General features: G+C 37.8%; 1 protein-coding gene across 11 annotated transcripts in view; it reads right to left on the bottom strand.

Annotated features, from left to right (window-relative positions):
• Usp (retinoid X receptor ultraspiracle) overlaps positions 1–26796 on the bottom strand; it is a 74119-nt gene that overhangs the window by 10267 nt on the left and 37056 nt on the right. For all 11 annotated transcript variants that reach the window (XM_070296289.1, XM_070296122.1, XM_070296206.1 and 8 more), the window contains 2 exons: positions 6793–6916; positions 5746–5907 (listed from right to left, as the gene is read on the bottom strand). In XM_070296289.1, coding sequence (XP_070152390.1) covers positions 5746–5907; positions 6793–6916 — 286 coding nt within the window. The remainder of the gene's footprint in view (positions 1–5745; positions 5908–6792; positions 6917–26796) is intronic.

Below are 26796 nucleotides of genomic sequence, written 5' to 3' on the forward strand. Positions count from 1 at the left end.
ATGCCATCGTAATTTTCTTCTCCTTCTTTCGCGTCGTCATCTGATCTTTCTAATCGAACGGATTTTACTTTTCCACAATGTTCGCTAATTTGCAACTCGATTATGATGAGCGAAGGCTCGGTTACAACACCGTGTCCTTAATCGCCATATAAATGCGGTAAGAAAAGAGGAAATTCCACGTATTAAACGTACAATAATGGAGAGATGAATTGTTATGCCCGTAGCGCTTTTCCAACACCAGCAACAAGATAACGCAACGAGATGCCAAGACACTATTGGATGATACAATAGCTCCGATAGTCGAGCTTTAGCATCGGGGATTGCATCGCGCGTCTCTAGATGTGGGCGGCAGCGACGCACGTGATGCAATTTCTGGACCACCGTGGCAGCCGTTTGATCTCGCGGAGTTTATGCGAAAGACAAATATTCATGACACGAGACACGTGTAAAGCCGCTTGACTGCGCTGGTTCTCCCTCTCTCTCTCTCTCCCTCTCTCTCTCCCTCTTTCTTTCTCTCTCTCCTTCTTTATCGTAAAAGACCTTCAGCGCCATATGCACGAATAATGTCGGGGCAGAAGCTGCATGATGCTATGTATGTCTCACAGTTTTTCACTCGGACGTAGGAAAATCCGACGAAAAAATAGATTCATACGACGAAGGCGGTTCGTCTGCTGCAGAAAATAAAAAAAGCGATGCATCTTATTGCGAGATAACGTTTTTTAACGCAACGCACGCTTTCCAATTATAATCAGAGTCCAGTCTATTCTAGCACTATGAAAAATTCATGATTCGAAGTACTCAAAGATTTAAAAATACTGGCATACTGTTTGAACATTAATAAAAACATGTGTAAAACGCCCGAAAAATCAATTTCTAATAAATATTCTTCAAAAATTCCTTAAAATTATCAATTTTTCACGGAGTATACTAGGCTCTTAAATTATCAGTTATCAAATAAACAATTTACGCGCGCTGATTTTGTCATTCGTCGGATCATTCGATATAGAAATTAATTCAAACAGAGCAAAGACCATCGGAGCCGCTTCGATGGCGAATTACCATGAAATTGAAATAAAATGACGAGAGAGAGAGAGAGGGGGGGGGGAGAGGGAGAAAGGAGGAAAAGAGAAAGAGAGATGCTTTCTGCATATACATGTTCTCGTATTATGCGCAAGTATGCGCCTCGAATAGAGTTGCGGCCTTATCGTAGCACGCAGCGGGAAAAGAAACGCGAAAATAAGAGCGAACGAGCTCCTCTAAGCTATGCTACGTATTATACGTTTTACTCACGGGTTGTCCCGGCATTGTGCGCGCGTGTTTATTACTGCAATTTACGGGCAAGGGCATCGCATGATAGTTATGCGTTATACGAGGAGGCGCATTAACATGTCCGAATGTTGGTGACGCGATCAGTTCTTCTCGGGTGGCATATAGTCTCTCGGATAATTATGTGCCGGGAAATGGCGATAAAAAATTGCCCGTGTATTTTTAATAAGGTTAACTAAGTTTCCGCGGGAGTTCAGAGCGGGGAGGGGGGGAATTCTTGAAATAATAAATATTTTTTTTTATCAGGTTTACTCAATCTTGTAAAACAATATCCTATAAATTCCCTGATCTTTCAAACATTTTTCTTCAAAATTGCAGATAAGGAAAATATTTTAAAGATTTTTTGATGCAGCTTTTTAAAATAAATATTTTTTATTGTTATACATTTTTTCAATGTTTTTCACTGTTAGACGAAGGAAGAAGAGAAAGCCATTGAAGATTAAAATCTTAAATTTGCAAATAGACTGGAAGAGAACTTTATAAAATAACTTTCGTAAGATAAGCATTTTTCATTTGCATATAAAATTTTCATTTTTTTTTTGTCACTAAAAATTACAATAGAAAATATATATTGCATATTCAATATTTTGTTAAGACATTGAATACGTGAACAGTGATAGATATATATCAATATTTATAATAATAAATAGAAAATATATTTATAATCTTTAATTCTGTTTTCATTTTTGTATTTATCACATTTTCAAAAAATAACGTTAGAATAAATAGTAAGTGATCTTTGCTACCAAAAAAAAAAAAAAAAAAATTGAATAAGAGAATAAACTCTCTCTTTGATTTTATTTTAATAAAATAATAATATAATATTCCTATGGAAGAAAGAGAGAAAGAGAGAGAGAAACGTACAGTAATTATTTTTGCCAATCTCAAAGGCATTCCATCAAAGAAGAATGAACAGCACTGGGTTAAAGGGTTAATTAGTCGCCACTGGAGCAAAGTGCCTATATACAATGAGAGGGGGACCCCCCTCCGCTCGTAGGAACTACGGGTGGGTAGTCGTTCTAACTTCGTGAGCTAGCCAGCAGCAAGTCCAAGGTTGATGGGGGCCTCTGATGCAACGCGAGTATCGCAACGACAGACCAGCCTGCAGCTTCGTGCAACGCGCCATCGCGACGAGATGGAGACGAAGGAACCGGGGGGAGGGGGGGGGGAAAGACCGGGTATGTAAGAGAGGGATCGGGTACTGTATGTACATACATTGGAATTCTCTTACACCATAGACCAACCGAACCAACAACATCCGCGTGCGCGCAGCGACCGATGTTCCAATAGTAAAAATGGCTCGAGGACGCACAAAGCGATTCGCGGAAATTGAAACAAAATTCGCGACATCGAGTGTTTTACGTAATGCAACCGTGACTTAACTACGATATCGGCACAATTTCGTACATAGTTTATCGCGGTTTTTGGAATCACTTTTTAGCGATAAGAATATTTGTAACCAGGATGTGTCTATTTGAATCTTGTAAAAAAATTCCTTGATCTTCCAGATATTTTTATTCAAAATTCCAGGTAAGAGGGGAGAAAAAGATTTTTTGGTGCAATTTTTCAGTTTTTTTTTTTTTAACAGTTTTCATAGATAAATTTGGTAAAGAAAATTTCCTGAGGATTTCCTGATCTTCCGGGTATTTTTGTTGTAATAATAAAACGAGAAACCGTAACGCGTTATAGTAACGCTTATGTGACGCTTGTCAGGAAAATAAATAAATGAAAAAAATGGATGTGAGAGAAAGAAAGAGAGATAAATATAATTGAAATAAAATTAGAACTAAGACAAAAATGTTTCACATGTATCTCGTTAATGATATTCGAGCCATACGCAATCTTTATGGTATTTGCTTGAGAGTTGCGTTTCAGAAATTTATTCGATCATGTGAGAGGGGTTTCCAATACGGCCCCGAGGGAGAAAATAAATTCGTAAACTGGCGACGACGATCTTTTTTGCGTCAATCTCGAGTCGTTGCCGAGTGAATCAACCGCGCTTTTATCGGGCAAGGATATTAAGGGACCGAAATACATGGAGTGAACTTGGAATATAGGTGTTGAATATAGGGAGGGTCCACGGGGATTCTCCTTTTCGCCGTTACTTTCATCATTACGCTACTCTTGGCTGAATTAGAAAGTTGGCGCAAGTTTTAATTGGATAAGTTACTTTGAGAATCTAACTTTCGTATTTGAGCTGTTTCGTAAAACCGCCGGGAGAAAATGTTAACAATATCTATCGTCTTGTATTCCAGTCTTTGTTCCAGATTTGTTCGATTTTTTTTTTTCAGAAGGTCTAATTAATCTTAATATAATTGCCGATATAATTGCCAGAATTTTCACAACATAAATTTCTTAATTTTTATACAATCAAGTTATATACTGATACAGCGGCGCGAAACACTTGTATTGTATATGAAAGAAAAAAAATATCTGTGAAATAATTTTAGATGTCGCGAATTAAGAGGTACACATACGATGTCAAATAATTTCGGCCCGTTTGACGTTTCTCAGTAATTACGAACACCGACAAATGTCGCGCTGACAGGGCGCGGAGAGAATAACAGCTATTATAAATATTATATACATCCAGATGCGCTCAAGAGCGTAGTACATAGTATCGTGAGGTGTTCGGGAGAGGTGTTCGCGTGTTCTCGCACATGTTTCTTTTCAGCGTGCGTCTTCGGGGATGCACGCTCGCTCGCGCGCACGCAACGCGGCGGTTCGCCGCGACCTGTTGCAGCTGCAACACGCGAAAGACGATACGCAAACGTCCCTCGCAACCAGTCGCGGTCGTACACATGCGGTGGAAATTCTTTCACCTACTATCGTGTTTCCTCTCGGCTGTCCGCGCCGTTTGGTTCGTCGACATTTTTATTATTCCGTCGGGCGACGACTATGACGGTTCGACGTACCGCGACGATTATGCAAACGCAACGTCGTAAACACGGCTGTTCTTTTTTTCTTCTTCTTCTTCTTACGCACGTATGCACGCGCGAGGAACGAATGCGAGGAGCCTCCGTTAATAACTCTGCGTGTCAAAGTTCAGTGTCGACGCTCGGATCGTCGAATAACTCTATTTGTAACACGAGGTCCAAGAAATCTTTCAATCATATGCATTAATGACTCGTGAGGTAAGAAACGATTACGAACCAAGGTTGAGACGGAGGGAAATGATAAATGGCAAGGAAAAAAATTCGAAGCGTTTTTTAATATTCAAGTATTGTAAAATCACGGTTTTTACACTTGCGTGTCTCGAAACTTTGCAGATTCCGACGAGAGCGTATATATTTCTCCCCCTCTTTTCCCAATAAAGAAGTTGATCCCATCAATCCCTCGAGTAAAGACACGAGACAACCTCGAGACTGACGTATCGAGCGTTAGATAATTGAGGAAAGGTCGGTGAGGTTGTTCGAGTTGGGAAAACGACAGTGCAAGAGTCCCCCTCTGCTCCCTCTCTCCTCATCCTCCGAGAGCTACTCGATTTAATTATTGGGGGACCGCGGCTGACTATCTACATATCTACATATTTATTTTGCAACAACCATTCGAGCGAATCGAAGGTTAAAAATAATTGGAAAAAAAAAATAAGGCATCTGTCACGTCGCTTTATAGATAATGCGGCCGGGTTGCGTAATAAATTGTCGCATTCTCGTGGAACGGTGATCGTAATTATTCATCGTCTTCCGTTAACGAGGGTCAGGATTATCCCGCGAATAATCCGAGGAACATTGAACCGCTCTCTTTCTCTCTTTTTCTCGGCGGAAAAGTCTCATCTGGCAAGCGTGACAAATTTATATTCATAGGCTCGGCCGGTCTCTCCACTCTTTCTTGAATCAAATCGCGTATACAGGATTCTCTTTCACGAGTTCGCTCTCTTCGGAAACGCTAATAACGCTCTTTCGGAAAAACAGTAATTATTTTTGCAATTGGCCGAGACGCGACAGAAGAGGTGGCGCACAAGGGAATATTCAAACGAGTTTGTTCGCTCCTATTGAAGAGTCGAGCCGCTTGAGATATTCAATATTACCGTCGCGATCGAAAGATTATATACTTGCGCGCGTACATTTCTTGAATAAAATCTCCGCGCACGTCAAGGATCAAATTTACATGATAAATACGCGCGAGAAGAGGTAAAACGGTTTTTTTTTTCTTTTTATAGTCTCGAGACTTCTTTGCCAGATACATACTTGCTACGAATGTATAATCGTGACTTGAAATACATTTTCTCTGCGCTATTTCGTGCGTATTAAAATTTCTTTCTGCGCGAGAAAGACAGAGAACTCCTTTGCTATCAAACGAAAAGATAATAATGACAGATGGAGAAAAAATTTCTAGAGCTTTATTGGAATTATTTAGAGTCTCGAGATATTACTCGGCGACTACATAATATCGTTCGTTATGGAATAGTAAATTTACCTGTAGACGCCGTAGTGTTTGCCGCTTGCACGGTCGCCGCAGATCGAGCACAGATGTTTGCTGCCCGACAAAGGATGATTAGGCGGATAAGGCGTGACCGTCTTGCTCTGACCACTGGGCGATGTACTCAGGAGGTTGCTGTGACAACCAGCATTGAAGGATCTTTACATGTAAAGCAGAGAGAACGATCGTCTATAAATCTACGTCACTAACGTAACGTGCACATTTTGGACTATTTAACGTGTTAACTAAAAGACCGCTATATACATACACACACACACACATATATATATATATATATATATATATATCGTCAAAATTTTAGAATCACAACATATGATTACGCTATAGCTAGAGATGTAAGTAAAAAGGAAATTATCTTTCTTTTTTCTTTCATAAAATAGTTTTTTTTTTTTGTAAAAAAAACAAGCCTTCTTTTTTTCAATTTAGCTTTCTTTATATATTTATTTTTAACATCTTTATTAACATTAAAGAGTATCAAAATCTCTTACAATCGGCTTCCTCTATCCATTTGCAATTCACGAATGTAAACATTTTATAAACTCAAAACTAATCCTTTTATTTTTTATTTTACCTTTTTGAAAACAATTTTAATTAATTAATGAGATTTTTGTGATTAAAATGATACCAAAGACAACATAATTCGGATAATTTTCAGTTAGATGCATATAATAAGAATTTTTGTTATGCATCTAATTGAAAATTATTTAAATCGAAAAAAAATTAATTAAAAATATAAAAAAAATGTAATTTTTTAAATTATTGTATTAACAAAAACTATAAAGAAAAATAATATTACATTTTAGAAAATAATTTAAAAAATCTAATTTTTTCTCCAATAAAGTAAAACATTTCTATCAGAAGAGAAAAAAAAAAAATATATATTTTCTTACATTTCTACCATAGCTCTGTATTGAAAAAAGATATCTATAAACAAACTTTTTATTAGAGTAGCTTGGAGAATTTGCCGTCAAAAACATCCACTCGTATATATTCACTAAAGATTATAAAACATGGAATATTTACCCCGGACTGTTGGGACCCGATGGACTAAAGTTCCCCGGATTGATAAGAGCCGTGTCGGGCTTCATGTCGAGAGGACTCTGCGGACCCACTGACGACATCGACATATTGCTATCCAAACTCAACCCTGAAACACACACACACAACATATTTTTCGAATTTATTTTATCTAGATTTTATATTTTGCATCCCATTTATCTTACTAGCATTAACGTCACACGTTTGCATATTTAATGTTGCATAAATATCGTTTCTCTTTCTTGCAATTCTCTCAAAAGATCAAACACAGCACGCATGATGAATGTGCCCGATGCAAATTGCAGGCAATTTCTAAGAAGTTGCGTGAAAGATGCTCTTATTATCCGATACTTATACTATGGACGATCGCTCCTCGTAATACGATACATCCTTTCTAAGAATGTTTTGGTTGTATCTACAATAGTAGCAAAAAGCTATCCAAATTAAAATTAAAATTAAAAAAAAAAACATTTCTTATGTTTATACTGTTTGGAAAATCAAATAAATAAATGTAAATTATAAAAATAATTATGTATCATAAAATAAGATCGTTTTTAACCTCATAACTTCGTTTTATCTTCATAAAAGATAATAGTTGCAATTAATAATTTTCCTAATTTACGACAAAAAGATTTTTAAATAATTTCCAAACCGTTAAGAGAATTGTGCTCAGGTTTTGCGTAGAATACTCAGAAAAAAAAAGTAGAATGGTCTACGAAATTTTCATGCTTTTGTCAATGTTTTGACATATGACGCATACATCCTTAAAATGGTAGAAGGGCGTAGGTTGAAAAAAACCACGAGCGGGAGAAGCACCTCGGTGCCTTTCTCGCTCGCATCTTCCGCGTCCTTCGCGCATTCCTTTCGCGCGAGGATGAGGACAACGACGCCTCTCGGCGCAATCGCGCCGGCAACAATTTACAGTTACAGGAAACCCGAGCGTAACCACGTGTCGTCGATCGATCGATCGGTCGATCGAGAAAAAAGAAAGGAACGAGCTCTCGGCCCGCGAAGGTCGAGCGATCGGAACGGGCGATTATATGCGGTCACGAGACGAGATGCGACCGCGAGAGCTGCAGGTGCGGACGAAGACGCGCTTTCAGAGCCTTCGGGGACCGTGTAATGCCGAGTTTTGTTCGGGGAGAGCGAGACTCTATCATTATCCGAGAACGTCCGTCGCAGGGATTTCTCTCTCCTCGGCATCGCGTGAATGTGAATTCTTTCCGTCTTTCTGCGGAGACCGTCCCCGCTTTACGTGACGATAATATCATTGATTATTGTAGTGTAGAGTATATAATATTGGAGATCCGTAAATTGAGTATTTATTATCCATTTATATTAGAGGCAAACTCTCAAGATTTATAACTCTCGAGACGGTGGTGACCTTGCTATTTGTAGATTTGCGATAAGCCGTTTCTACGGAATGAAGGATCTAATTGTTCTTAATGCGCGATTATATAGAGCGTAAAAGTAGCTACGCGACGATAAGAATTCCTATCGTCAGCAGAATATTAATCGAAACGTAAATCTTTGAATTTGAAACAAAGTGTCCACTAAGGTGTTAAAAGAATGTGTGTGATTCGATGAAAAACCGAAATACAGAAACCTCGAGATGCGATTTAAAAGAAATCACAAGGCGCCTATAAATTTGATAATCTCTTCAATTTTTTCAAAGTCCGTGACTTTTATATGTCTGGAAGGGGATTCGTTTGTAACACCGTAGGGATCATTGAAAGCGAGAGTCTATGGAAACAAATACTCGAGAGAGGGTAAAAACCCACGAGAAACGAAGGAGATCCGTGAAAGTGCCTGAGTTCTACAAAAGGACCTCCAGGTTTCACGCAACCAAGGTTCGCATTGGAAGCTCATTTTGTCGGCATCGACGCGAGAGAGATTGTTCGGATAAACGAGATTATAACAAATGGTCTTTTACCGCGGTGATATAAATCTAACTCGGGATAATTGAGATAAAGAGAGAGAGAGAGAGAGAGAGAGAGAGAATTAGAGACAGTTAGAAAAAATTAAAGAAAGAGTGAGGGTCTCTTCCCTGCCACCAAAACGTTAATTTCTGGTTCTTTGTACCCGTCAATTTCCACATGAAAGAATCTCGCAGAATTATGTGATATTGATCCTTACGATCTGCTTCTTCGTGCGGTTATCGATCATCGTCTTCTCCCTCTTTGCCCTCCGCAAAGATAGTTTCTCCTTGGAGGGAAAGAAATTCTTCAAAAAAAAAAAAAAAAAATCCATTTATACGTTCGGCGTTTATTCGGCAGCGAAATGATTGATGAAAGTTTACATTTCGCGCCACAGTCGCGAGGAAAAATTCTCGTTGCTAATTGCGATTCTTTCAAACAGTTTAAAAAATTTCTTTTAACGCGGTATAGATATCCGATGTGATGAATGAAAAATGATTACGTAGAAAAAAAGCGTTTCCTGTTAACTGTAACAACAAACTTTGATAGTTGAACGATTGCTGAACTTTGGCGCGCCATCGATAACATAAATCATTAATCATATCGTGTTATCGTTTTATCGAATAAAAACAGCTGACGGAAAGATTAATCGTAGATTGTATCTGAAATCGTCGCTTTCGTCGTGTTCGGAGCAACGAGCTCTCTCTCTCTCTCTCTCTCTCTCTGTATTTGTTACAACGCGGAAACCTCGATCAGCAGTAATCGTCATCATCGTCATCTAGCGTCGACCGAAAATGATCATCTCTCCTCGTCTGGTCACTTTTCTGGCGGGCATTTCTCACTTTCTACATTCAGCGGTCGGTCCATTATTGCCCGACGATGACGAGCCCTCGACTCGCGTTTTCTCGCGTTAACTCCGTGGTAGTTAGGGTGGAACGTCCGAGAAGATAAACGACATTTTAATCGACTCCAGACGCGCAAACGCCGAAGGACGCGCCATGTTGACAAATGTTCGCGGGACAACAAAGAAAGGAAACGATATTAAGCCCTGCTTGGACACAATATATTATTTACAACAGAATTCTATTCATAATATTATACATTAAATTGCATAATAATACGAACAAAATCATAAATATATATATGTATATTAATTTTAATTTTGCAAGCGATTTCTCTGTTGAATTCTATCTCGACAATATTTCCAGACCGATTATGTCAAATTCCTTTTCTTTAAAGATATTACGATTTTATGGACTTATTTATATGTATATGAACGCTTTTCATATATCGGTAACATGTAATCTATTTTTGTACGAAAAATATAGATTTTTAAAATAATTTGAAAACGTAGCCCATCCCCTCCCCCCTATACATACAATTCTATCGCGAAATCTAGATCGTCTAAAATAGGCTTTATATCAGCGGAAATGGCCCGAGTGTTCGTTGAGATGATCTGTTGTTGAGGACGCGTCAAGTGCATCGGTAATTGCACGCCTGACGTCATTCTGTCACTCTCTCTCTCTTTCTCTCTCTCTCTCTCTCTCTCTCTCTCTCTCTCTCTTCCTCTTTCTCGGTTTCTCTCCGGCCCACTCGGCTGACCCGCTCGCTCGGAAGCGCATCACTAACCGACAAATGCGCAGCAGACGGACAGATTGGGATTTATGGCAGTGATGCTCCTGCATCGGGGATGACCGCCAAGAAAATACACTCAATCGCTAATCGGTCAGCGTCAATTTTTTTATAACGAGTACCGAGAAAGGCTATTATTTAACACTGACATTGGCTAACACAATCCGTATAGCTTTTTAAAATTTATTAAAAAATATATTTATACGTCATATCAAATACAATTATTCATGTGTGTACATGTTTGTATATTTAACTAAATAATTATTTAATAGAAAACGAAACATTCTGCGTTATAGAATTAATGATAACTTGAATAAAAAAAACAGAGATAATGTCTCGGGGAGGGGGGGGGGGGAAAGACGATTAGTTTGAGGCCAATGCGCGATCGGTCGCCGAAAGTTTGTGGACCGAGAAAAGAAGCGAGCGTTCGATCAGGAGGAGCCGAGTGGAGCCGGTGGAACGAGGCCACCACGTGGTCGCTCCGGTGACCCACAAAATGATTTATGCAGTCGATCCGTGGAGAGTTCTCGCTGGAATTATTTCTTCGATGATGCTCGCGCGCGCGTTGACGATTCGCGATAATGACCCGAGGATGAAAATAGCACGCTGGACACGTATATAGGATTTAATCCGATCGATCGATCCATCCTCTCGTTTTCACGAGAGATTATTTGTTTTTCCGTAATTTAATTTTTGAAAAATTTGTGTTTTCTTGTTAAAAAATATGCTCGTTCAAATTTTTGTATTAAATATTTAATACATTATTTTTTTTAATTTAACATATTGCTGTTGTGTTAGAACTTAAATGTTAAATTATTGAAACAACTGTAAATAAAATATAAAAATAACACAATGTGCACATATTTTTAATTTTACATAATAAATGTGTTCCGTATTATTAGCGATTTATATTTATCCGTTAAAATTTACATAAAAGAAGATGTTGATTTTATCCATAGGAGTGAGAGCGACTACAAACCGTCGATAACATTTTTCCAAGTTAATTTTATCACATTAAAAATATATTGATTTTACACAAAATTTACTTCAAATTGCTATAAAATTTGCATTCATTTTGTGTTAAAATATTAATATAGTATTAGTGTTATTATTTAACATATCTATATTACGTTAAATTAACACAAAATTTGTGCGAACCGTTTAGGATATGCGACATATGTTAAATTTAAGCCAAATTTTCCAACAGTGACGATTCGCGAGCGATATTTTAATTGGCACAGATTTCGCTTTCTTGCCGCCCTAATTGCAGCGGAAATGAGATCGAGTAGAGAGGCGCGATTTAAAAAAATTTTCACTCCTCGAGAGAGAATCGTCATCGATGCGAAAAAATTGCGTGCGCGACATTTCGTAAACACGCGCGCGAGCGCATTGATCTCGGTGCATTCGCTCTCGGTTGTGTCAACGATTCGTCGCGAGCGCGCGAGCGCGCGCACCGAGATGAGTTATACATCGAGGTCGTAGCTCTCGCTCTTCTCGCGGCTGACTTCTATTTCGAGTGTCGGGTCGTCGTCGTCGTCGTCGTCGTTGCTTGCACACCACTCTCGTTTATTAAGCATCGCGTCGCTAGTTTAATTACGCAACCGGTCGCCGGCCGGCCGGCCGGCCGGCAAAGCGGCGGATCGAAGGTCGTCGACAGTCCGCGAGAGACTCTGCGACTCCGCGTTTCGTAAGAAGCGTTACACGCCCAAGTGACTCCGAAATGCGAGCACGTAATCAAATGTATGTACTATGTGTATCGAGTCAAGTTGAATGGAAAATGTAAACTTTGAGAATTTCCTATTTTTACTTTTTGAAAACTTTACATGTTCCATCGAGATACTATATACAAGAATCTCTGGAAAAACTTGTTCATCGTTCTTTACACACGCACGTGTACTTGACATAATTAATTTGGAAAAGATACACGCTCTACGCGTGCTTGTGGCAGAGAGAGAGAGAGAGAGAGAGAGAGAGAGAGAGAGAGAGAGGCGTGGTTCTCGCAGGATTACGTAATGCCAGCGCGGAAAGGAGAATACTTACAATTGCGATTTCAAAGTCGCGAGAAAAAAACCTATCGGCATGGAATTATATTTCTATGCTGGGAATAAAATAGCGGGCGGACCCGGCGCAATAATTTAATACGTGGTCGGGGTTGCTAATTAAATCTCGTCGGCGGACCCATTGGCGATATCCATTCTCGGCGAGCGTGGCTGAGAGCGCGCATTAAGCAATTTCACATGACGAACGTTGTGGTCGTAAACGCGCCTTTAAGTGTATCGACGTATATAGAGGGTGGGACGAGGACACGAGAGCGGCCACAAGGCCAACGTTGTCGGTGACGGCGTATGTATGTGTGTATGTGTGTGTGTGTGTGTGTGTGTGTGTGTGTGTGTGTGTGTGTGTGTGTGTGTGAGCATGTTGGTATCGGGCGCGTACATATATATTTTTATACGTGCATCGGCAGTGTCGGGCACCTTGACCAGACGTAAACGCGGCGACGACGACGGTGCAACGCTCGAAACGCACACACGCGCGCGCGCACGCACGCACAATACAGCAACGTGACATATCTATACCGTATAAATTTCTCGCTCATTCGTATACAGTTGGAAAATTTGGCTTAAATTTAATAAACATGTGTATATCGCATGTCCCAAACGCGACATTAATATCTCAACACAAAACGAATGCAGACTTCATAGTGAATTGAAATAAATTTTGTGTAAAAAATTAATATATTTTTAATGATAAAATTAACTTGGAAAATGTTATGGACAATCTGTAGTCAACATTTTTTTCTGTAAATTTTAACAGATAAATCTAGTCACTAATAATATTGTACAAAACATACAGAACATACGCATTGTGTAAAATGAAAAATATGTGCACATTGTGTTATTTTGACACTTAAAGTAAAATTTCTCGATTGACTTGTTATACACACAATAATGACAGCTTTATTTTATTTTTAATTATTTATCAACTTTCTTTGCGATTTTAATGTCGAATTTTATTTAAAACTATGTAAATTGATATTTATTATTTTTTTCTGCGCTGAGGATGGTAAAAAAAAACGAATCGTTCGCCAATTTTATTATACAATATGTTCTTCTCTCTTTAATAAAATCAATTGCGCCCTATACACTGCACTGGCTCCTAATTGCCTATTCTAATCCATTCTAAATTGTTAATAATCAATATGTGTTAAGTATTTAACAAACAATTTTTAACCGGCATATTTTTTTAACAGGAAGATATAAATTTTCCAACTGTGCGAGATAGGCGAGCCGCGAGAAAGAGGAAAATTCGAGTCGATCGTTATCTTTTTTGCCGCAGAATATGTAATTTGTTGTGTCAAATATACATATCGGATCTCTATTGACGATCTTTAAATATTCATAATAGGAGAGAGAGAGAGAGAGAGAGAGAGAGAGAGAGAGAGAGAGAGAGAGAGAGAGAGAGAAAGAAGGGGCGACCAGCTCGCCCGACCTATACCAACCATGATGATTTAAATAAGTATCTCCGCGTTTATGCATCTTTTAAACTCGACCGTGAGCGAGAAATCTTGAAATCTTTACAGATTTTCCTAGATGGCTCCGTTTTCGGGATCAGGTACGTGACTCGTGACACAATCGCGTCTCATTCGTTCGAAATTATTGGCTCTCGTGCATATTTTGCGCACCGTATGTGTAAGTGCGATGGATGAAAATTCGAAACTTATCGTAGCTTCATGATTATGGAACGAATAGAGAGTAATACTTTGTGTAAAAAAAATTATCTACAATATACATATATCTCTTATTCTTAGAATTGATTGAAATTAAAGAGCAAATTAATTTAAATGAAATTAAAGAGAAATTAAAAATCTGCAGCGCAGAAACGCCAATTTAAACTGCGTTGTTTAAACTCTTATTGTGTGCACTCGATTATACTATCACAGGATATTTGGAGTCCCATCGCGCCCGCGCGTAACGCGATACCTCGGGATGCAAGCTCGTCATTATCAGTGCCCGGCGACATGTGCACATTGCGAAATTATTTGCGAACGTAGGAGGAGGATGAATATTTATGCTCGGGAAGAAGCGTCGACAACCTTGAAAACGACGATAAACCGTTTGACTGCATCGTTTCATTGCATTCCGTGTCGCCGGAGCACGGAGAGGCGAGAAGCAATAAATTCAACGATAATAATGAAGTGCGGAGATTGAAGTAAAGTGAGTCTGTCACAAATGTAATGTTCTCTATTTCTGGTAATAAAGTCATTTCAACCCAAAGCATCCTGAATTAAGCCTAAAGAGTAAAAAAAATCAATTTTTTTTTTACATTTTCTGAAAGTATAATGTTTGAAGAATATGTCTTTCGAACTTTATTGAAAAATTCATAAAATTGATGAGGTAGCGCGCGCGAGTCTTCAAATGATGTAAAAAATTTTAAACATGTTTTTCTAAAAATATTGTTTTCAAAATTGGTATGACGGATATCTTGAAAGTTGATAGATCGCTCCACTTCGACTTTTTTTTTGATTGAAGAAAAACATGTTTTTGGAGATACTAAACCTCTAAATAGAATTTAAAAAATTTATAACTAAGATTTTCCCGATCTTCGAGAAATGAATAAATTTCAGCAAAATTGAAATATCTATTGTAAAATGACATTACTTTGTTATTTTTTCCTTTTCTCTAGTGAAATTAGAGATTCAATATCCCATAAATATCCTACGGAATAAAATTACATCAATTTTATTCATTTCAGACATTTGCACAAAAAATAATATGTTAGCGTATCATCGTTTTTGAACGCGCTATTCGCAGAGACTCGTATTGATTAAAAAAAAGCTAAATATCCAGGATTTAAAAATATTGACGTACTGTTTAAACATCAATAAAAACGTACCTAAAACGCCAGAAAAGATCTGAAAAAATCTGAAAAATCAATTTCTAACATTGTACGAAAAAAATTTCAAAAAATTATCAATTTTTTATACTGCTAGAGTAAACTGGGCCCTTAATAAACATATAGAATGGGGAAAAAAAAAAAAAAACCTTGAAATACGGTCGGCGATTCCATTAATAAATTCTATGAATCCATGAAATGAATTGAAACGCGATGCACAATTAATTCGAGTTTAGAGAGAGAGACCCGTTTAATAAAGCTTAGCGCATTATATAGTGGGGCGAGATGAACATAATGTTCACTAAAACTCTCGCATGATAAATTAGCATCAATTCGTGGGTAGAGCTCGTTGTCGCCGTGGAGACAGTCCATTAGCCATTAGCGGATCGGACATTAAATACACGAATTTCTTTTTCCCTCTTTTCTGCCCGAGCCGCCCCCGTTGTATTGTTTTCCGCGTATGCCCGGCTCTCTCCGCTCATTCCGTTCGTTCTTTCATACGTTAAAAGCAGATGCGCCGATAAGAGCTGCACGGAAAATGAAGCATTAAAAACAAAACAAAAGAAAAAAAAAAGGAGGACATCGGTACTCGTTAAGATTATGTGAGACATTGTGTAACGGCGGTTGCAACGGACAAACAATGTGTGATGTGTACACCTTATCTGCCGAGGATTAATAACCTTTGATAATTGAACCGATAGCTCGACGTGCTAATTCGTATACTCTCGATAAAACTGCGTATTGCATCTGCCGAATCGTTAGTATTCCCGAAGTGAAAATCACCTCGTCATTGAACGGTCAAGCTTTTTGTAACCACGTGTAAAGTTATATATTTTTTCACACACAAAATTTTATTTAATTTTTATTTTGTTAATAAAAGCTAAATATCCAAGATTTAAAGAAATCTAATGTATCCGTTTAAAAATCCATAAAAACAATTTACTATTCCGAGATATTCGAGGTACTATAGACGTGTCTCGTATGGAGGTAAATTTTAAGGAAAGATACAAAATAATTTTATTGGAGATATACAATATGAAAATAATATCGCAGAAAGAGAATGTAACGCGCGTTTCCTCGAGAAAATATAATTAAATAAAATGCATAATTTATTGAAAATTAATTTGCCAAATCCGATCTCACGGTAAGAGCGCGGTAACCGCGAAATGACTCGCAGTCGCGTTTAATCTATTTGCGGAATTTTCCTCGCATATGCGTTCGCGCGACTCCCGGCGATGACATTGAGCTCGTACAGCAGCCTCAAATGAGTAATACGCGAAAACGCACCGACGCCCGCCACAGTTCGTCATTCAACGCTAACTTTAGAACCCGTGTAAAGCCGCCGCTTGTGCAGAAGCGCTGAATTGAACGAATACTTGGACGCGCGCGGTTTATATTACGCGCGTATATACACATACCTAGATATAAAAGATGCGTCCTATATTTATTTGGCATTTGTTACCTCGTTATTTCGTCACGACATATTCTCTGGCCAATGTGGAATCGATTATTCCGCAAAGAGAATATCGAAGCGTCTGCTGCGATCTTTCGCGATAATCGATAGCGGGAAATAAAACAAGCTTCTGTGACAAAGATTCAAAAAAATGGCAAAATTAATTATTTTCTTTGACAAAATTTTAATGATATAATTTAATATAAAAAAAGATTTTCTCGTTAAAAAATGTGGCGATTCAAATTTTTGTGTTTAATATTTAATATATTCATTTGTCAATTTAACATGATAATTTTAATGAAAATTTATTTCACATTGTTATTAAGTTTGCATTCATTTTGTATCGAAATATTAACATAATATTAGTGCCACCCCATTTAAACATATCTATATTATGTAAAATTAATACAAAAATTTGTATGGATCGTTTGGGGCATGCGATATATAATACATATGTTAAATTTAAGCCAAATTTTTCCAAGTGTTTCCAGTATGCTTCGTATATGTCTAATGCAGTTCAAATAACGGCCGTGAGTCTGTTTCTCCTTTTCCTATTATGCTGAATCGCGACGGATGCGGATCTGTCGACGAGACGCGCGATCACACGTTGCGCGTTGTCTCGGTTACTCATCGCGCGGATATGCAATTCAGCGAATTTCGACGGCGGATGTCTGATAAACGACGCCGATGCGCGTCCGCTTGGTCTTTCTGGCTCCCGAGATAACTATGGAATCTGATGCCGAAGAGATACTTCTCGCGTTCAAAGTGTTATACGAATATAAAATTGCGCAATTTTGAATAGATTATGAATTTTAACCATTTTTTTTTTTTTTCGAGGAAACACGCGCCTTACATTCTCCTCTTCTATATTATTATTTTTTATTGCACTTCTTTAATAAAATTATCTTGCACCTTTCCCTAAAATTCAGCCTTTTATTTAAAAGTAAAAGCAAAATATTCAAGATTAAAAAATATTGACACACTGCCTAAACATTAATAAAAACATATGTAAAATGCCAAAAAGATCAATTCCTAAAATTTTTCAAAAAAATTCCTAAAAATCATCAATTATTCATATACCGCTAGAGTATATATGTATATATGTATAAACTGTCGCGACGACGACAATGTCGTGACAAATCGATCCGTCGATGGGGCGTTAATGGGTCGTCGTGGAAGAGCGCGAGATAACGATCGGTCTCCTCCGTAGAAGAGCGATTTTTCAGTCATTATCGTCATGATACGGGGGGGCCCGACGGAGGCCTTTACGACGGTGACGTCACCGTCTGACAATCTGAGCGCTCTTCCGAAACTGAAAACCAGTTTCCCGCTGCCCGACCTCCGCGTATGCGCTTTGCCTTTAGGCAAAGTTGCATCGCGCGTTGCACCGAACGGTCAGTCGCCTCTATTAACGCACGTTACACGCGAGAACCCGAGAGATCATAAATTTACTACAAATTCCGCTCTACGTTAGCCGACTCGATTGTAAATCGTTGAAGGTTTGCGCGCGATACATATGTATAAACATATATCTCGCGCGAAAATTTATGATAAATCGTGCCCAGTTTGCCAGGAAGGGGGAATGAGTTGCATCCGACGATGCAGCCGAATGTAATTTAATTTTCAAGAGAATATGGCGGAAAGATGGTAACCGTTTATTTCTCCCTAGACACTTGCGAGATCTGAAAATTGATTTCAAATAAATATAAAAACTCGAACTCTCTCGCGCTAAAAAGAGAGCAAGTTTCTCTTTAGGCCGCCGCATTTTATCGGTTAAAGTACGAAATATTTCGTCGTACTATATTCCGCAAAGAGGCGCGCCCCGTTATTGGCGAAAATTATCCTTCTCCTCTAGTGCGGTGCTGCTATAAAGTAAATTAAAAAATCGCGGATATCTCGGACACAGGCGGGCGCATGTGCCGCCCCGTTGAATTAACGATTTCCTTGCACGCGACTACGGCATTCGTCGCGAAAAGCCCTAGCCAAGAGAGGGGGGAAAAAAAGAAAAAGAAGGAAATAAATTTTTCGACGACGTCGCCACGCGAGAGATGGGGAAAGAGTGAGATGGAGAAAGTTTTTTTAACAGTTTCCTGCACGCAGCTGCGACCGGATGCCGCTCCCACACCAGGCCGACACACGTTATAACGTTGCACATGCAACCCACGCAATTATACATGTGCGCGACTCTACGAAAATAGTATCGCGCGTCCCTGACGTTAGTCCTTGAACCCGCGAAAAAAAGTCGTCGCGGATTAATGACATCTCTCCGTGTTTGGCATGATTTACGCCGCCGCAGAGAATCCGATGTCGCAGATGGGGCCGCGAGTCTCGATGCGCGAAGTCGGTTCTGCCACGATCGCGATAAGCATGTGTGCCCGATGCGATTAATTAAATGGATTGTACGTTGATCGTATTACACGCGCGAGCTCTTCTCGCAAAATGAAAAAAGAAAAATTGTGTAATAACGAGTATCTATTAAAAGTGTGTATTTATATATTTATTATATACAATATATTATATATATTTATATTATTATATATATATATATATTTCATATTCACATCTTTCTATTATATAATTAAATTTATATAATTTTATTTTCCTGAAATCTTTCTAAAAAATTAAAACGCTATTAGCTGTCGGAGTTATTTTTATTCTTTTTTCTTTCTCACAATTCTTCCTTTATTTTCAAGATTAGAATCTGCTCTCTCTCTCTCTCTCTCTCTCTCCCTCTCTCTCTCTCTCTCTCTCTCTCTCCCTCTCTCTCTCTCTCTCTCTCTCTTGCCGCTGCTTCGTATTAATACACGGCGCTGCATAAAGCGAATTTCATGAAACGATTTCACATGGCGCGCATGGCAGCACACGTGTTAACATACAACACACCTTACGGTATCTAAATTTACGTAGAGTTCTAGCAATCAGCATGAGAACTAGATACCGACACGTACACAGAAACTCCATTATGTATGTGGAACAGGGCACTCTATACAACCTCGACACTTTCTCATGTTATATCGTAATAAATATTTGGCCAGAGCGTGTGTGTATAAAAGTCCGAAAAGAGATAAGACGCGTATGATTTCATATTCTTTTCTTTTACAATCGCCGCCGCCGCCGCCGCCGCGGGTTTTTAGCGCGCCGTAAATCTGGGCGAGGACAGGGATATAAAACAGAATTCGTTTCCAAAATTATTCGCGAGAGCTCCGTTTCGTTTTACCGAAGAAATGCATTTTCCGAAAAACGCGCTTCGCGTCAAAGAGTCGGTCGGATGGAGTGCTAAAAATATCAAAGAGAAAACTTTGATATACACACAACAAGAGTCGCGCGCGGATAGAGGAAGAATATTCGCGATGGACAGTGATTTCTAGGATTATCCTACACTGTTAAAAAGATTGACTGTAATTTCAAACAAAGTATCGGCAGTCTTTTTGCAGACACCCTATCTGAATTTTCAAGCATAATGCTGTCTGAATTTTCAAAGACAGATTGTTTGAAATTTATTTCAGACATCCAGATGTGAAAATTCAGACAAAAATGTGTATGAATTTGTAGAAAATTTTTTACATTGTAGTTTGGCGCGATTCTCATAATTTCCTGCGTCTGTGATAAGATTTACATGTAATGTTCCATTTCTCATTCCACATGAAGATCGTCTCCATGTAATACTATCGCGAAAATAAGATCGTACATTAAATAAACATCGATGCGCGAATCTTGTCGCGCGTATCACAAGGTGTTTAATATTGTAAAAAATTCCTTGATATTCTATTCAAAATTCCAGATAAAGAGAATATTTTAATGATCTTTACTACAACTTTCTAAAATAAATCTTTTTACTGCATGCGTTTTTTAATTTTTTTCACTCATATGAAGAAAAAAGAATAGTTTCTTAAGTTTTTTTTTTTTGTAAATGTATTGAAAAAATGAATTGAATAATTTTTGTAACTTAAGATAAATATTTTTTATTTGCATGTATAATATTTTCATTTTTTGATCAGTAAAAATTACGGTAAAAAATATATACTGCATGTTCAATATTTTGTTAAGACAGCGAATATATAAACAGAGATAGATATATATATTTATTATTTATTTTAAACGCATAAATTACTTGCCTTGCCGACTATTTATTGTACAATACAATGCAAAATTATCAAAAAAGTCCAGATTTTTCGAGGAGTAGATTTTCCTGCAAGTATGTACACAAGTCAACTCAAAGCTGTATTTTCGATCTAGATGCTTTTGTACCTCTAGATTTTTGACATCTCAAAAATTTTCCCCAAATAGTCACTGCTTAAATATCAATCCATTGTTACGGCGTGATTCAAAGTGACCTATCCGACACACGGACACAACTGGCGCAAAAATGAAAAGCACGCAGCCGGAAAAAACGAGCAACCTTTTGTGTCGGAGCGTTCAAATGCGATAACAAAACAAGTTTTAAACAAGTCTAAAGTTCACGATGGTAAATACGCGCCATTGGTCGCCGAGTAGTGAAAATCAATCACCGACACCGGCGGTATAGAGGAGGAGAAGAAGCGATCGATGAAGCGAGCGCACAGTGGCGACCGCGTCGCTGCGTACGGCCCTGAAAGTGCAGGTGAGGAAGAGAGAGAGAGAGAGAGAGAGAGAGAGAGAGAGAGAGAGAGAGAGAGATATGCAGCCGTACTTTATATAGCGCGAAGTGCCACGTGCAGGGCAACTCGGTACCTGGGTCACCGGGAGAAGGTCACGGGGTCGCGATTTCATCCTAGGTGCAGCGCTCTCGTTGAGTGGGCGTGCTACGAAAGCTGCGAATCCAGGTAATCTCCACAGGTGCAACAAGCTGCACTCTGCAAACGCGACTCTCTCTGGAATACGACATATGAGATAAATTCCCGAAAATGTCATTGGATAATTAAAACATCGTTCTGCTAACAAATTGACGAATTTGTCGCATCCTATCTTTCTGGATTTTAATTCAAAATTCCTAAAATTTTTACATATAAATAAAAATATGAAATACAAATTAAAAGAATATTATTTCAAAAAATTTAAAGAGAAAGATTCCCTGTATCTATATATATATATAAAAAACCCGATCGTGGTCACATTTAAGCCGATGACTTTTTTTCCGCTATTCTTGCAGCAAACTCGCAAAAATATATAATATATATTAAATGATTAAAATTGAAAGCTTATAATGTATAACGCGAGTTTGCTGCAAGAATAGCGGAAAAAAAGTCATCGGCTTAAATGTGACCACAATCGTTTTTTTTTTTTTTTTTTTTTTTTTTTTTTTTTTTTTTTTATCAACCTACGTGAATGAGAGAGAGTGTGTCGTGTGATTAATAATGGCGCTATAAGAAAAATCTGATCGTTGTATCGTTGTCGCTTCGCTCGCTCTCTCTTTCTCTCTCTTTCTCTCTCTCTCTCTCTCTATCTCTCTTTCGAAGGAAGGGATTATTATAAAATACGGTCTTCGTTATTTTAACCACTTATTATTTAATCGCGCCTCCGATATTATCAGGATGTGCATGACGACGAGTGACCTTTTTAATTAAATTCCATAGTGTCAGTACATGATATCACACACGTGCTTTCTTACGGATCGCATCTTCATTACACAATTTTCAAATTATATATATATATATATATATATATATATATATATATATATCTTCTTAGCGTAAACAACGTAATAGTATAAAAATGGATATCCAGTGATTGATTATCGATTCAATTAATGGCCGACCCTCTTAATTTAATTAGAACTCTCACGAGTACTTTTTTCCCCAAGTGGGAAGAAAGAGAGAGAGAAAGAATAGAGTTTTCGAGTCTTCGATAAATATGAAAATGAGACAATTTTTGCAAATTGCTCGCAATTTTCCATTGCTACTAAGTGTATCTGTATCGCACTTACGACATTCGTCGTTATATTCTGCACCGTGAGGTATTGAAGTCTCTTCCGATTTTAGCATACGTGCGTGCAACCGCGACATATGAATAAGAACGTGTAGAACGCAACGAGGTGGCCTTGGACGTGAATATCACGGCGAAGGTCACGGGGTCGCGATTTCAACCGGGTAAACGAGCGCTCGCGTACGTGGAGAACGCGTACATTGCTGTCGCAGGTGCAACGAAGCGTATCAGGCTGCTACGCGATGTACAGGATGTACAAAAAGTCCCTCTCCGTTTCTATACATATCCATGGATACGAATTAATCATAATTAATATATTTTATTCAACGAGATGTTCGCAGCCAAATACCCATTCGCATTCCACAAATCTCGTATCATCGTACTTTATCCTGATATTTATTTATTTAGGGATCAGTAAATGCGATAAAATAAATTTTTTCTGTCTTACAAAACGTACTCTAGAGAAATGTGCAAGAAAACTTGTTTGAAATGTCCCATTAAAGTTTATTAATTGCGTTAATTTTGACATATCCTATCCACACGGAATCGATTATATATAAGACGCGAGAAATCGCTCGTTCTTGATCAGCGTAATATCTGGAGCAAGCTCGACGACGCGCGACAATTAACCCCTCACAGTGTGAAAAATATTTTCTCCCGGCGGATAATAAAAATATAACTCGCTTCAGCGTGTACCATTGAAGCTTTAAATAGCAAGGCGACGTATCGTTACGCCCCGCGAAGACAAGGATAATCGTGTAAACAAGATATTATCGAGTAAATGTGCTGTCAATGAGTACATATCGAGTAAGAGCCTCGCGCTTTAAAAATCACACGCTGTAAATTTTCACAATTTTCTAAAAATTCCGACACATTTTTGTCTAGATTTTCAGATCTGGGTGTCTGAAAAAAATTTCAGACAATCTATCTTAATCATCAAAGTCGTTTTTCTGAAAGTTCAAAAAAGCGTGTCTGAAAATTCAGACGATGTGCAAAAAACTGCAGACACTTTGTCTGAAGTTTCAGTCAGTTTTTTACAGTGCATCTATAATTGTGTGTGTGTGTGTGTCGAAATAGTTGATACGTCACAATAAAAAAATATAATAAATATGAAAAAGAATGTATACGAATAAGAAATGTAAGAATAAAAATAAAATCGAGGCAGAGAGACAGCACATGACGCTTTTATCTCGAATTTTGGCAACCCTCGTAAAATTAATGTTCGTAATGGCAGCGAGGCGAGGCGAGTCGCGAGCGATTTTTAGCGACGATTAAAGATGAAACCGCGCAAAAATACACTGGAACAAATGTCAGTTTCAAGGTCCGCGTTGGTTACGTTTTCTCCTTCGCTGACACTGCAGATTGTCACGCTTCTCTCTCTCTCTCTCTCTCTCTCTCTCTCTCTCTCTCTCTCTTTCTCTCTCTTAAGGAGAGTATTCTCTTCGTCTAAGTCGCGGTTCCGCGCGCTAACCATGTTAGTCGGCAAACTTACGTAATCAAAGTGAACTCGTGACACGTTCGAAGAGGTAAAAAAAGAAGATAAGAGGAAATTTTCGTCCCCGACGTTATCCTTGGAAGAAACCCATTGTCTTCGGAACGTACGCTCGCGGCGACATCAACGTGTTAACAAAAGCCCGTTAATTGTTTCAGAAATTAACCGCGTTGAATGACCGTTTATCTGAGAAAATAGTAGAAATAGGAGTATTTATATAATACATGAATATATTGTACTTTACATATTTTAATTATGATAAAAAATAAGATTTTTATGGTATACAGAATATATATTAGGGTGTCTATTCAAATCTTGTAAAAAATTTCTTGAACATCCAGGGTATTTTTGTTCAAAAGAGAATATTTTCAAGATTTTTTTTCTGCAAAAGTTTTTTTAATTACATAGCGTTTTCTAATTTCTTCTTGCTTTTCATTCATACAATAGAAAAACACGGAACCACTTAAGATTCAAGTATTAGATTTGCAAATGTTTTGAAGATATATATATATATAATTTTTTTTTTCAAAAAAAATATTAGTATGTAGAAATAGTAAAGAAGTAATATAGAAAGATGTGTTCGTTTTAGCGATTCAATTTTTTTTCTCCGGGATGGTAATTCGTATATCCATTTTTCCTTATTTCTCTGAAACTAATACTGTCAAAAGAGGATCGATCATTCGTGTCATTTGGTAGTCACGAGCAAACGGAATTTATCGACGGTATCGACAGCGACGAGTTTGGTTTCGATTGGTCAAATGGCAACGGCAACGTTTTGTTTGCAGCTGCAACACGCAACTGACAGTGCAATCAACGTTTGTTCCTCTATCGATTTTGCATTTTCCCTATTTTTTTCTCCCTTCCGGCTGTCGGTCGACGCGTTTGTTAAAAGTTTCAAACTCGCAAGATCATTTTCAAACCGTATGCGCCGCTAGCAAAATAGCAATGAGGAACGAATGCAAAATAAAGGGATTCTATTGCTGTAAAAAAAGAAAGTATAAAAAAACATTGAGCGTTTTGTAAATTTGTTTTGTAAAAAATTTATTATTAAGAATATCTATTCTCTTAAATGAGATCAGTGTATTTTCACTGATAGATGTGTCTCAATTATAAATATAGCACTGCAAAAAGTAAAAAATATCATTGAAAAGAATCAGTTTGTGAATGTCAGATTTTTCAGTGAAATTTGAATACCTAATCAAAGAAACGGAGAAACAAAGTACAGATTCTCGCTGAAATTTTGCCCCTGCTATAATTGACATTTCACTGATTCCATTTAGGAAAGTAATCGCACATAAATCGAAAGAAATAATTTTTCAAAGAATTGTTATTTTTAAATCATGTAGGTCACAGTTTTTTTTTTCTTTTTTTTTCCCCTCTGTTCCTGATTACGTATGGATCACAATGTCTCGTCGCAGTTTTAACTGTCCCAAAGTGTTTGAAAAAAATCTACAAAGATTTATATACAATATATTTCTTGTCATCTGTAGAAAATAATCATGTACGACAAAAGTTAAGAAATAAATGTTAAACATTTTTTTATTGATTAAAAAAAATATTTAACTTGGTTTAACTAAAATGTTTAGCCCTCGAGATATTCTATTGTTAAAATATCGATAAAGTCAAAATGACCCGTATGTGACTTTTAAGACTTAAAAAGCTTAAAAATAAAAAGATACTTGGCAAGAATAAATGGAATAAAGATCGCAATATAAATCCAGCTTTATTTACTTATTATTGTAAGTCAGTGCTGCAACTCGAAACAACTACATATTTTCGTAAAACTCGCGTTTACGTTCTGTGTAGTTTTGCAGTTCTAGATTTAATCTTTATTCACGTCGCTCGTTCGGCATAACGATGACGATGACACATGTCACGCGCGCGTGAGGGCTATACGATTCAGAAGCACGTTGCGTTTCGCACGATGAAGAGGAAGAACGTAAATTCGAATTGCGACTCGATCATCAGCCGACTGAGATCAGTCATCGAGATCAGCAATCTCCTAATTAGGAAAACTAATGTGCATTCTAATGCAAATGACGCGTATCGTCGAGTATCTTAAATCAGTCTATCAATCGAATATTGTCGTCAATTGTCATCGTATAGGGCATGTCTTTGATCACGTGCAAAAAATTCTCGTACGAGGCCTCAAGGAAGGAGCATACTCGATGCCCTCTTTCATCTTTACTTGTTATTCACCGGGTATATATAATTTTATCGCGTATCTCTCTCCTGCTCCTGTGTATATGTGTATATATCTTGTCAGTATTCCGACGTCGATTTATAAACTTATATTGATAGTCGACGTGAGATTGCTGCTAAAAAAAATGGCGGTGAAAAGTTTTCCAATTTCGTATATGTGTAGAAATAGTGTGTATATATATATATATATATATATATATATATATATATATATATTACTGAAAGAGAAAAAAAATTTCTCCGTCTGTAATGCAATATGTGCAACAAATTCGCTGTGCAAGAGAACATTGACTAATAATAATTCCCCATTAATTAAATACATGCTGGTTACTCATGGAATACAAACGCGCGCGGATGTACATACGCGTTCCTATATATACGCGATAGAAACCTGTGTATTCATTCGGTCAGTAGCCACTGCGAGAAACCTGCCAACGTGACTATAATAAACGATCGCTTCCTTCTGCACGATGCCGTCGCGTCATTTCGTGCTCGCGCGG

The sequence above is a fragment of the Polyergus mexicanus genome, unplaced genomic scaffold, assembly GCF_030449975.1.
Source record: "Polyergus mexicanus isolate NDT 795.1 unplaced genomic scaffold, iyPolMexi1.0 SCAF_1, whole genome shotgun sequence".
Taxonomy (NCBI): Eukaryota; Metazoa; Arthropoda; class Insecta; order Hymenoptera; family Formicidae; genus Polyergus; species Polyergus mexicanus.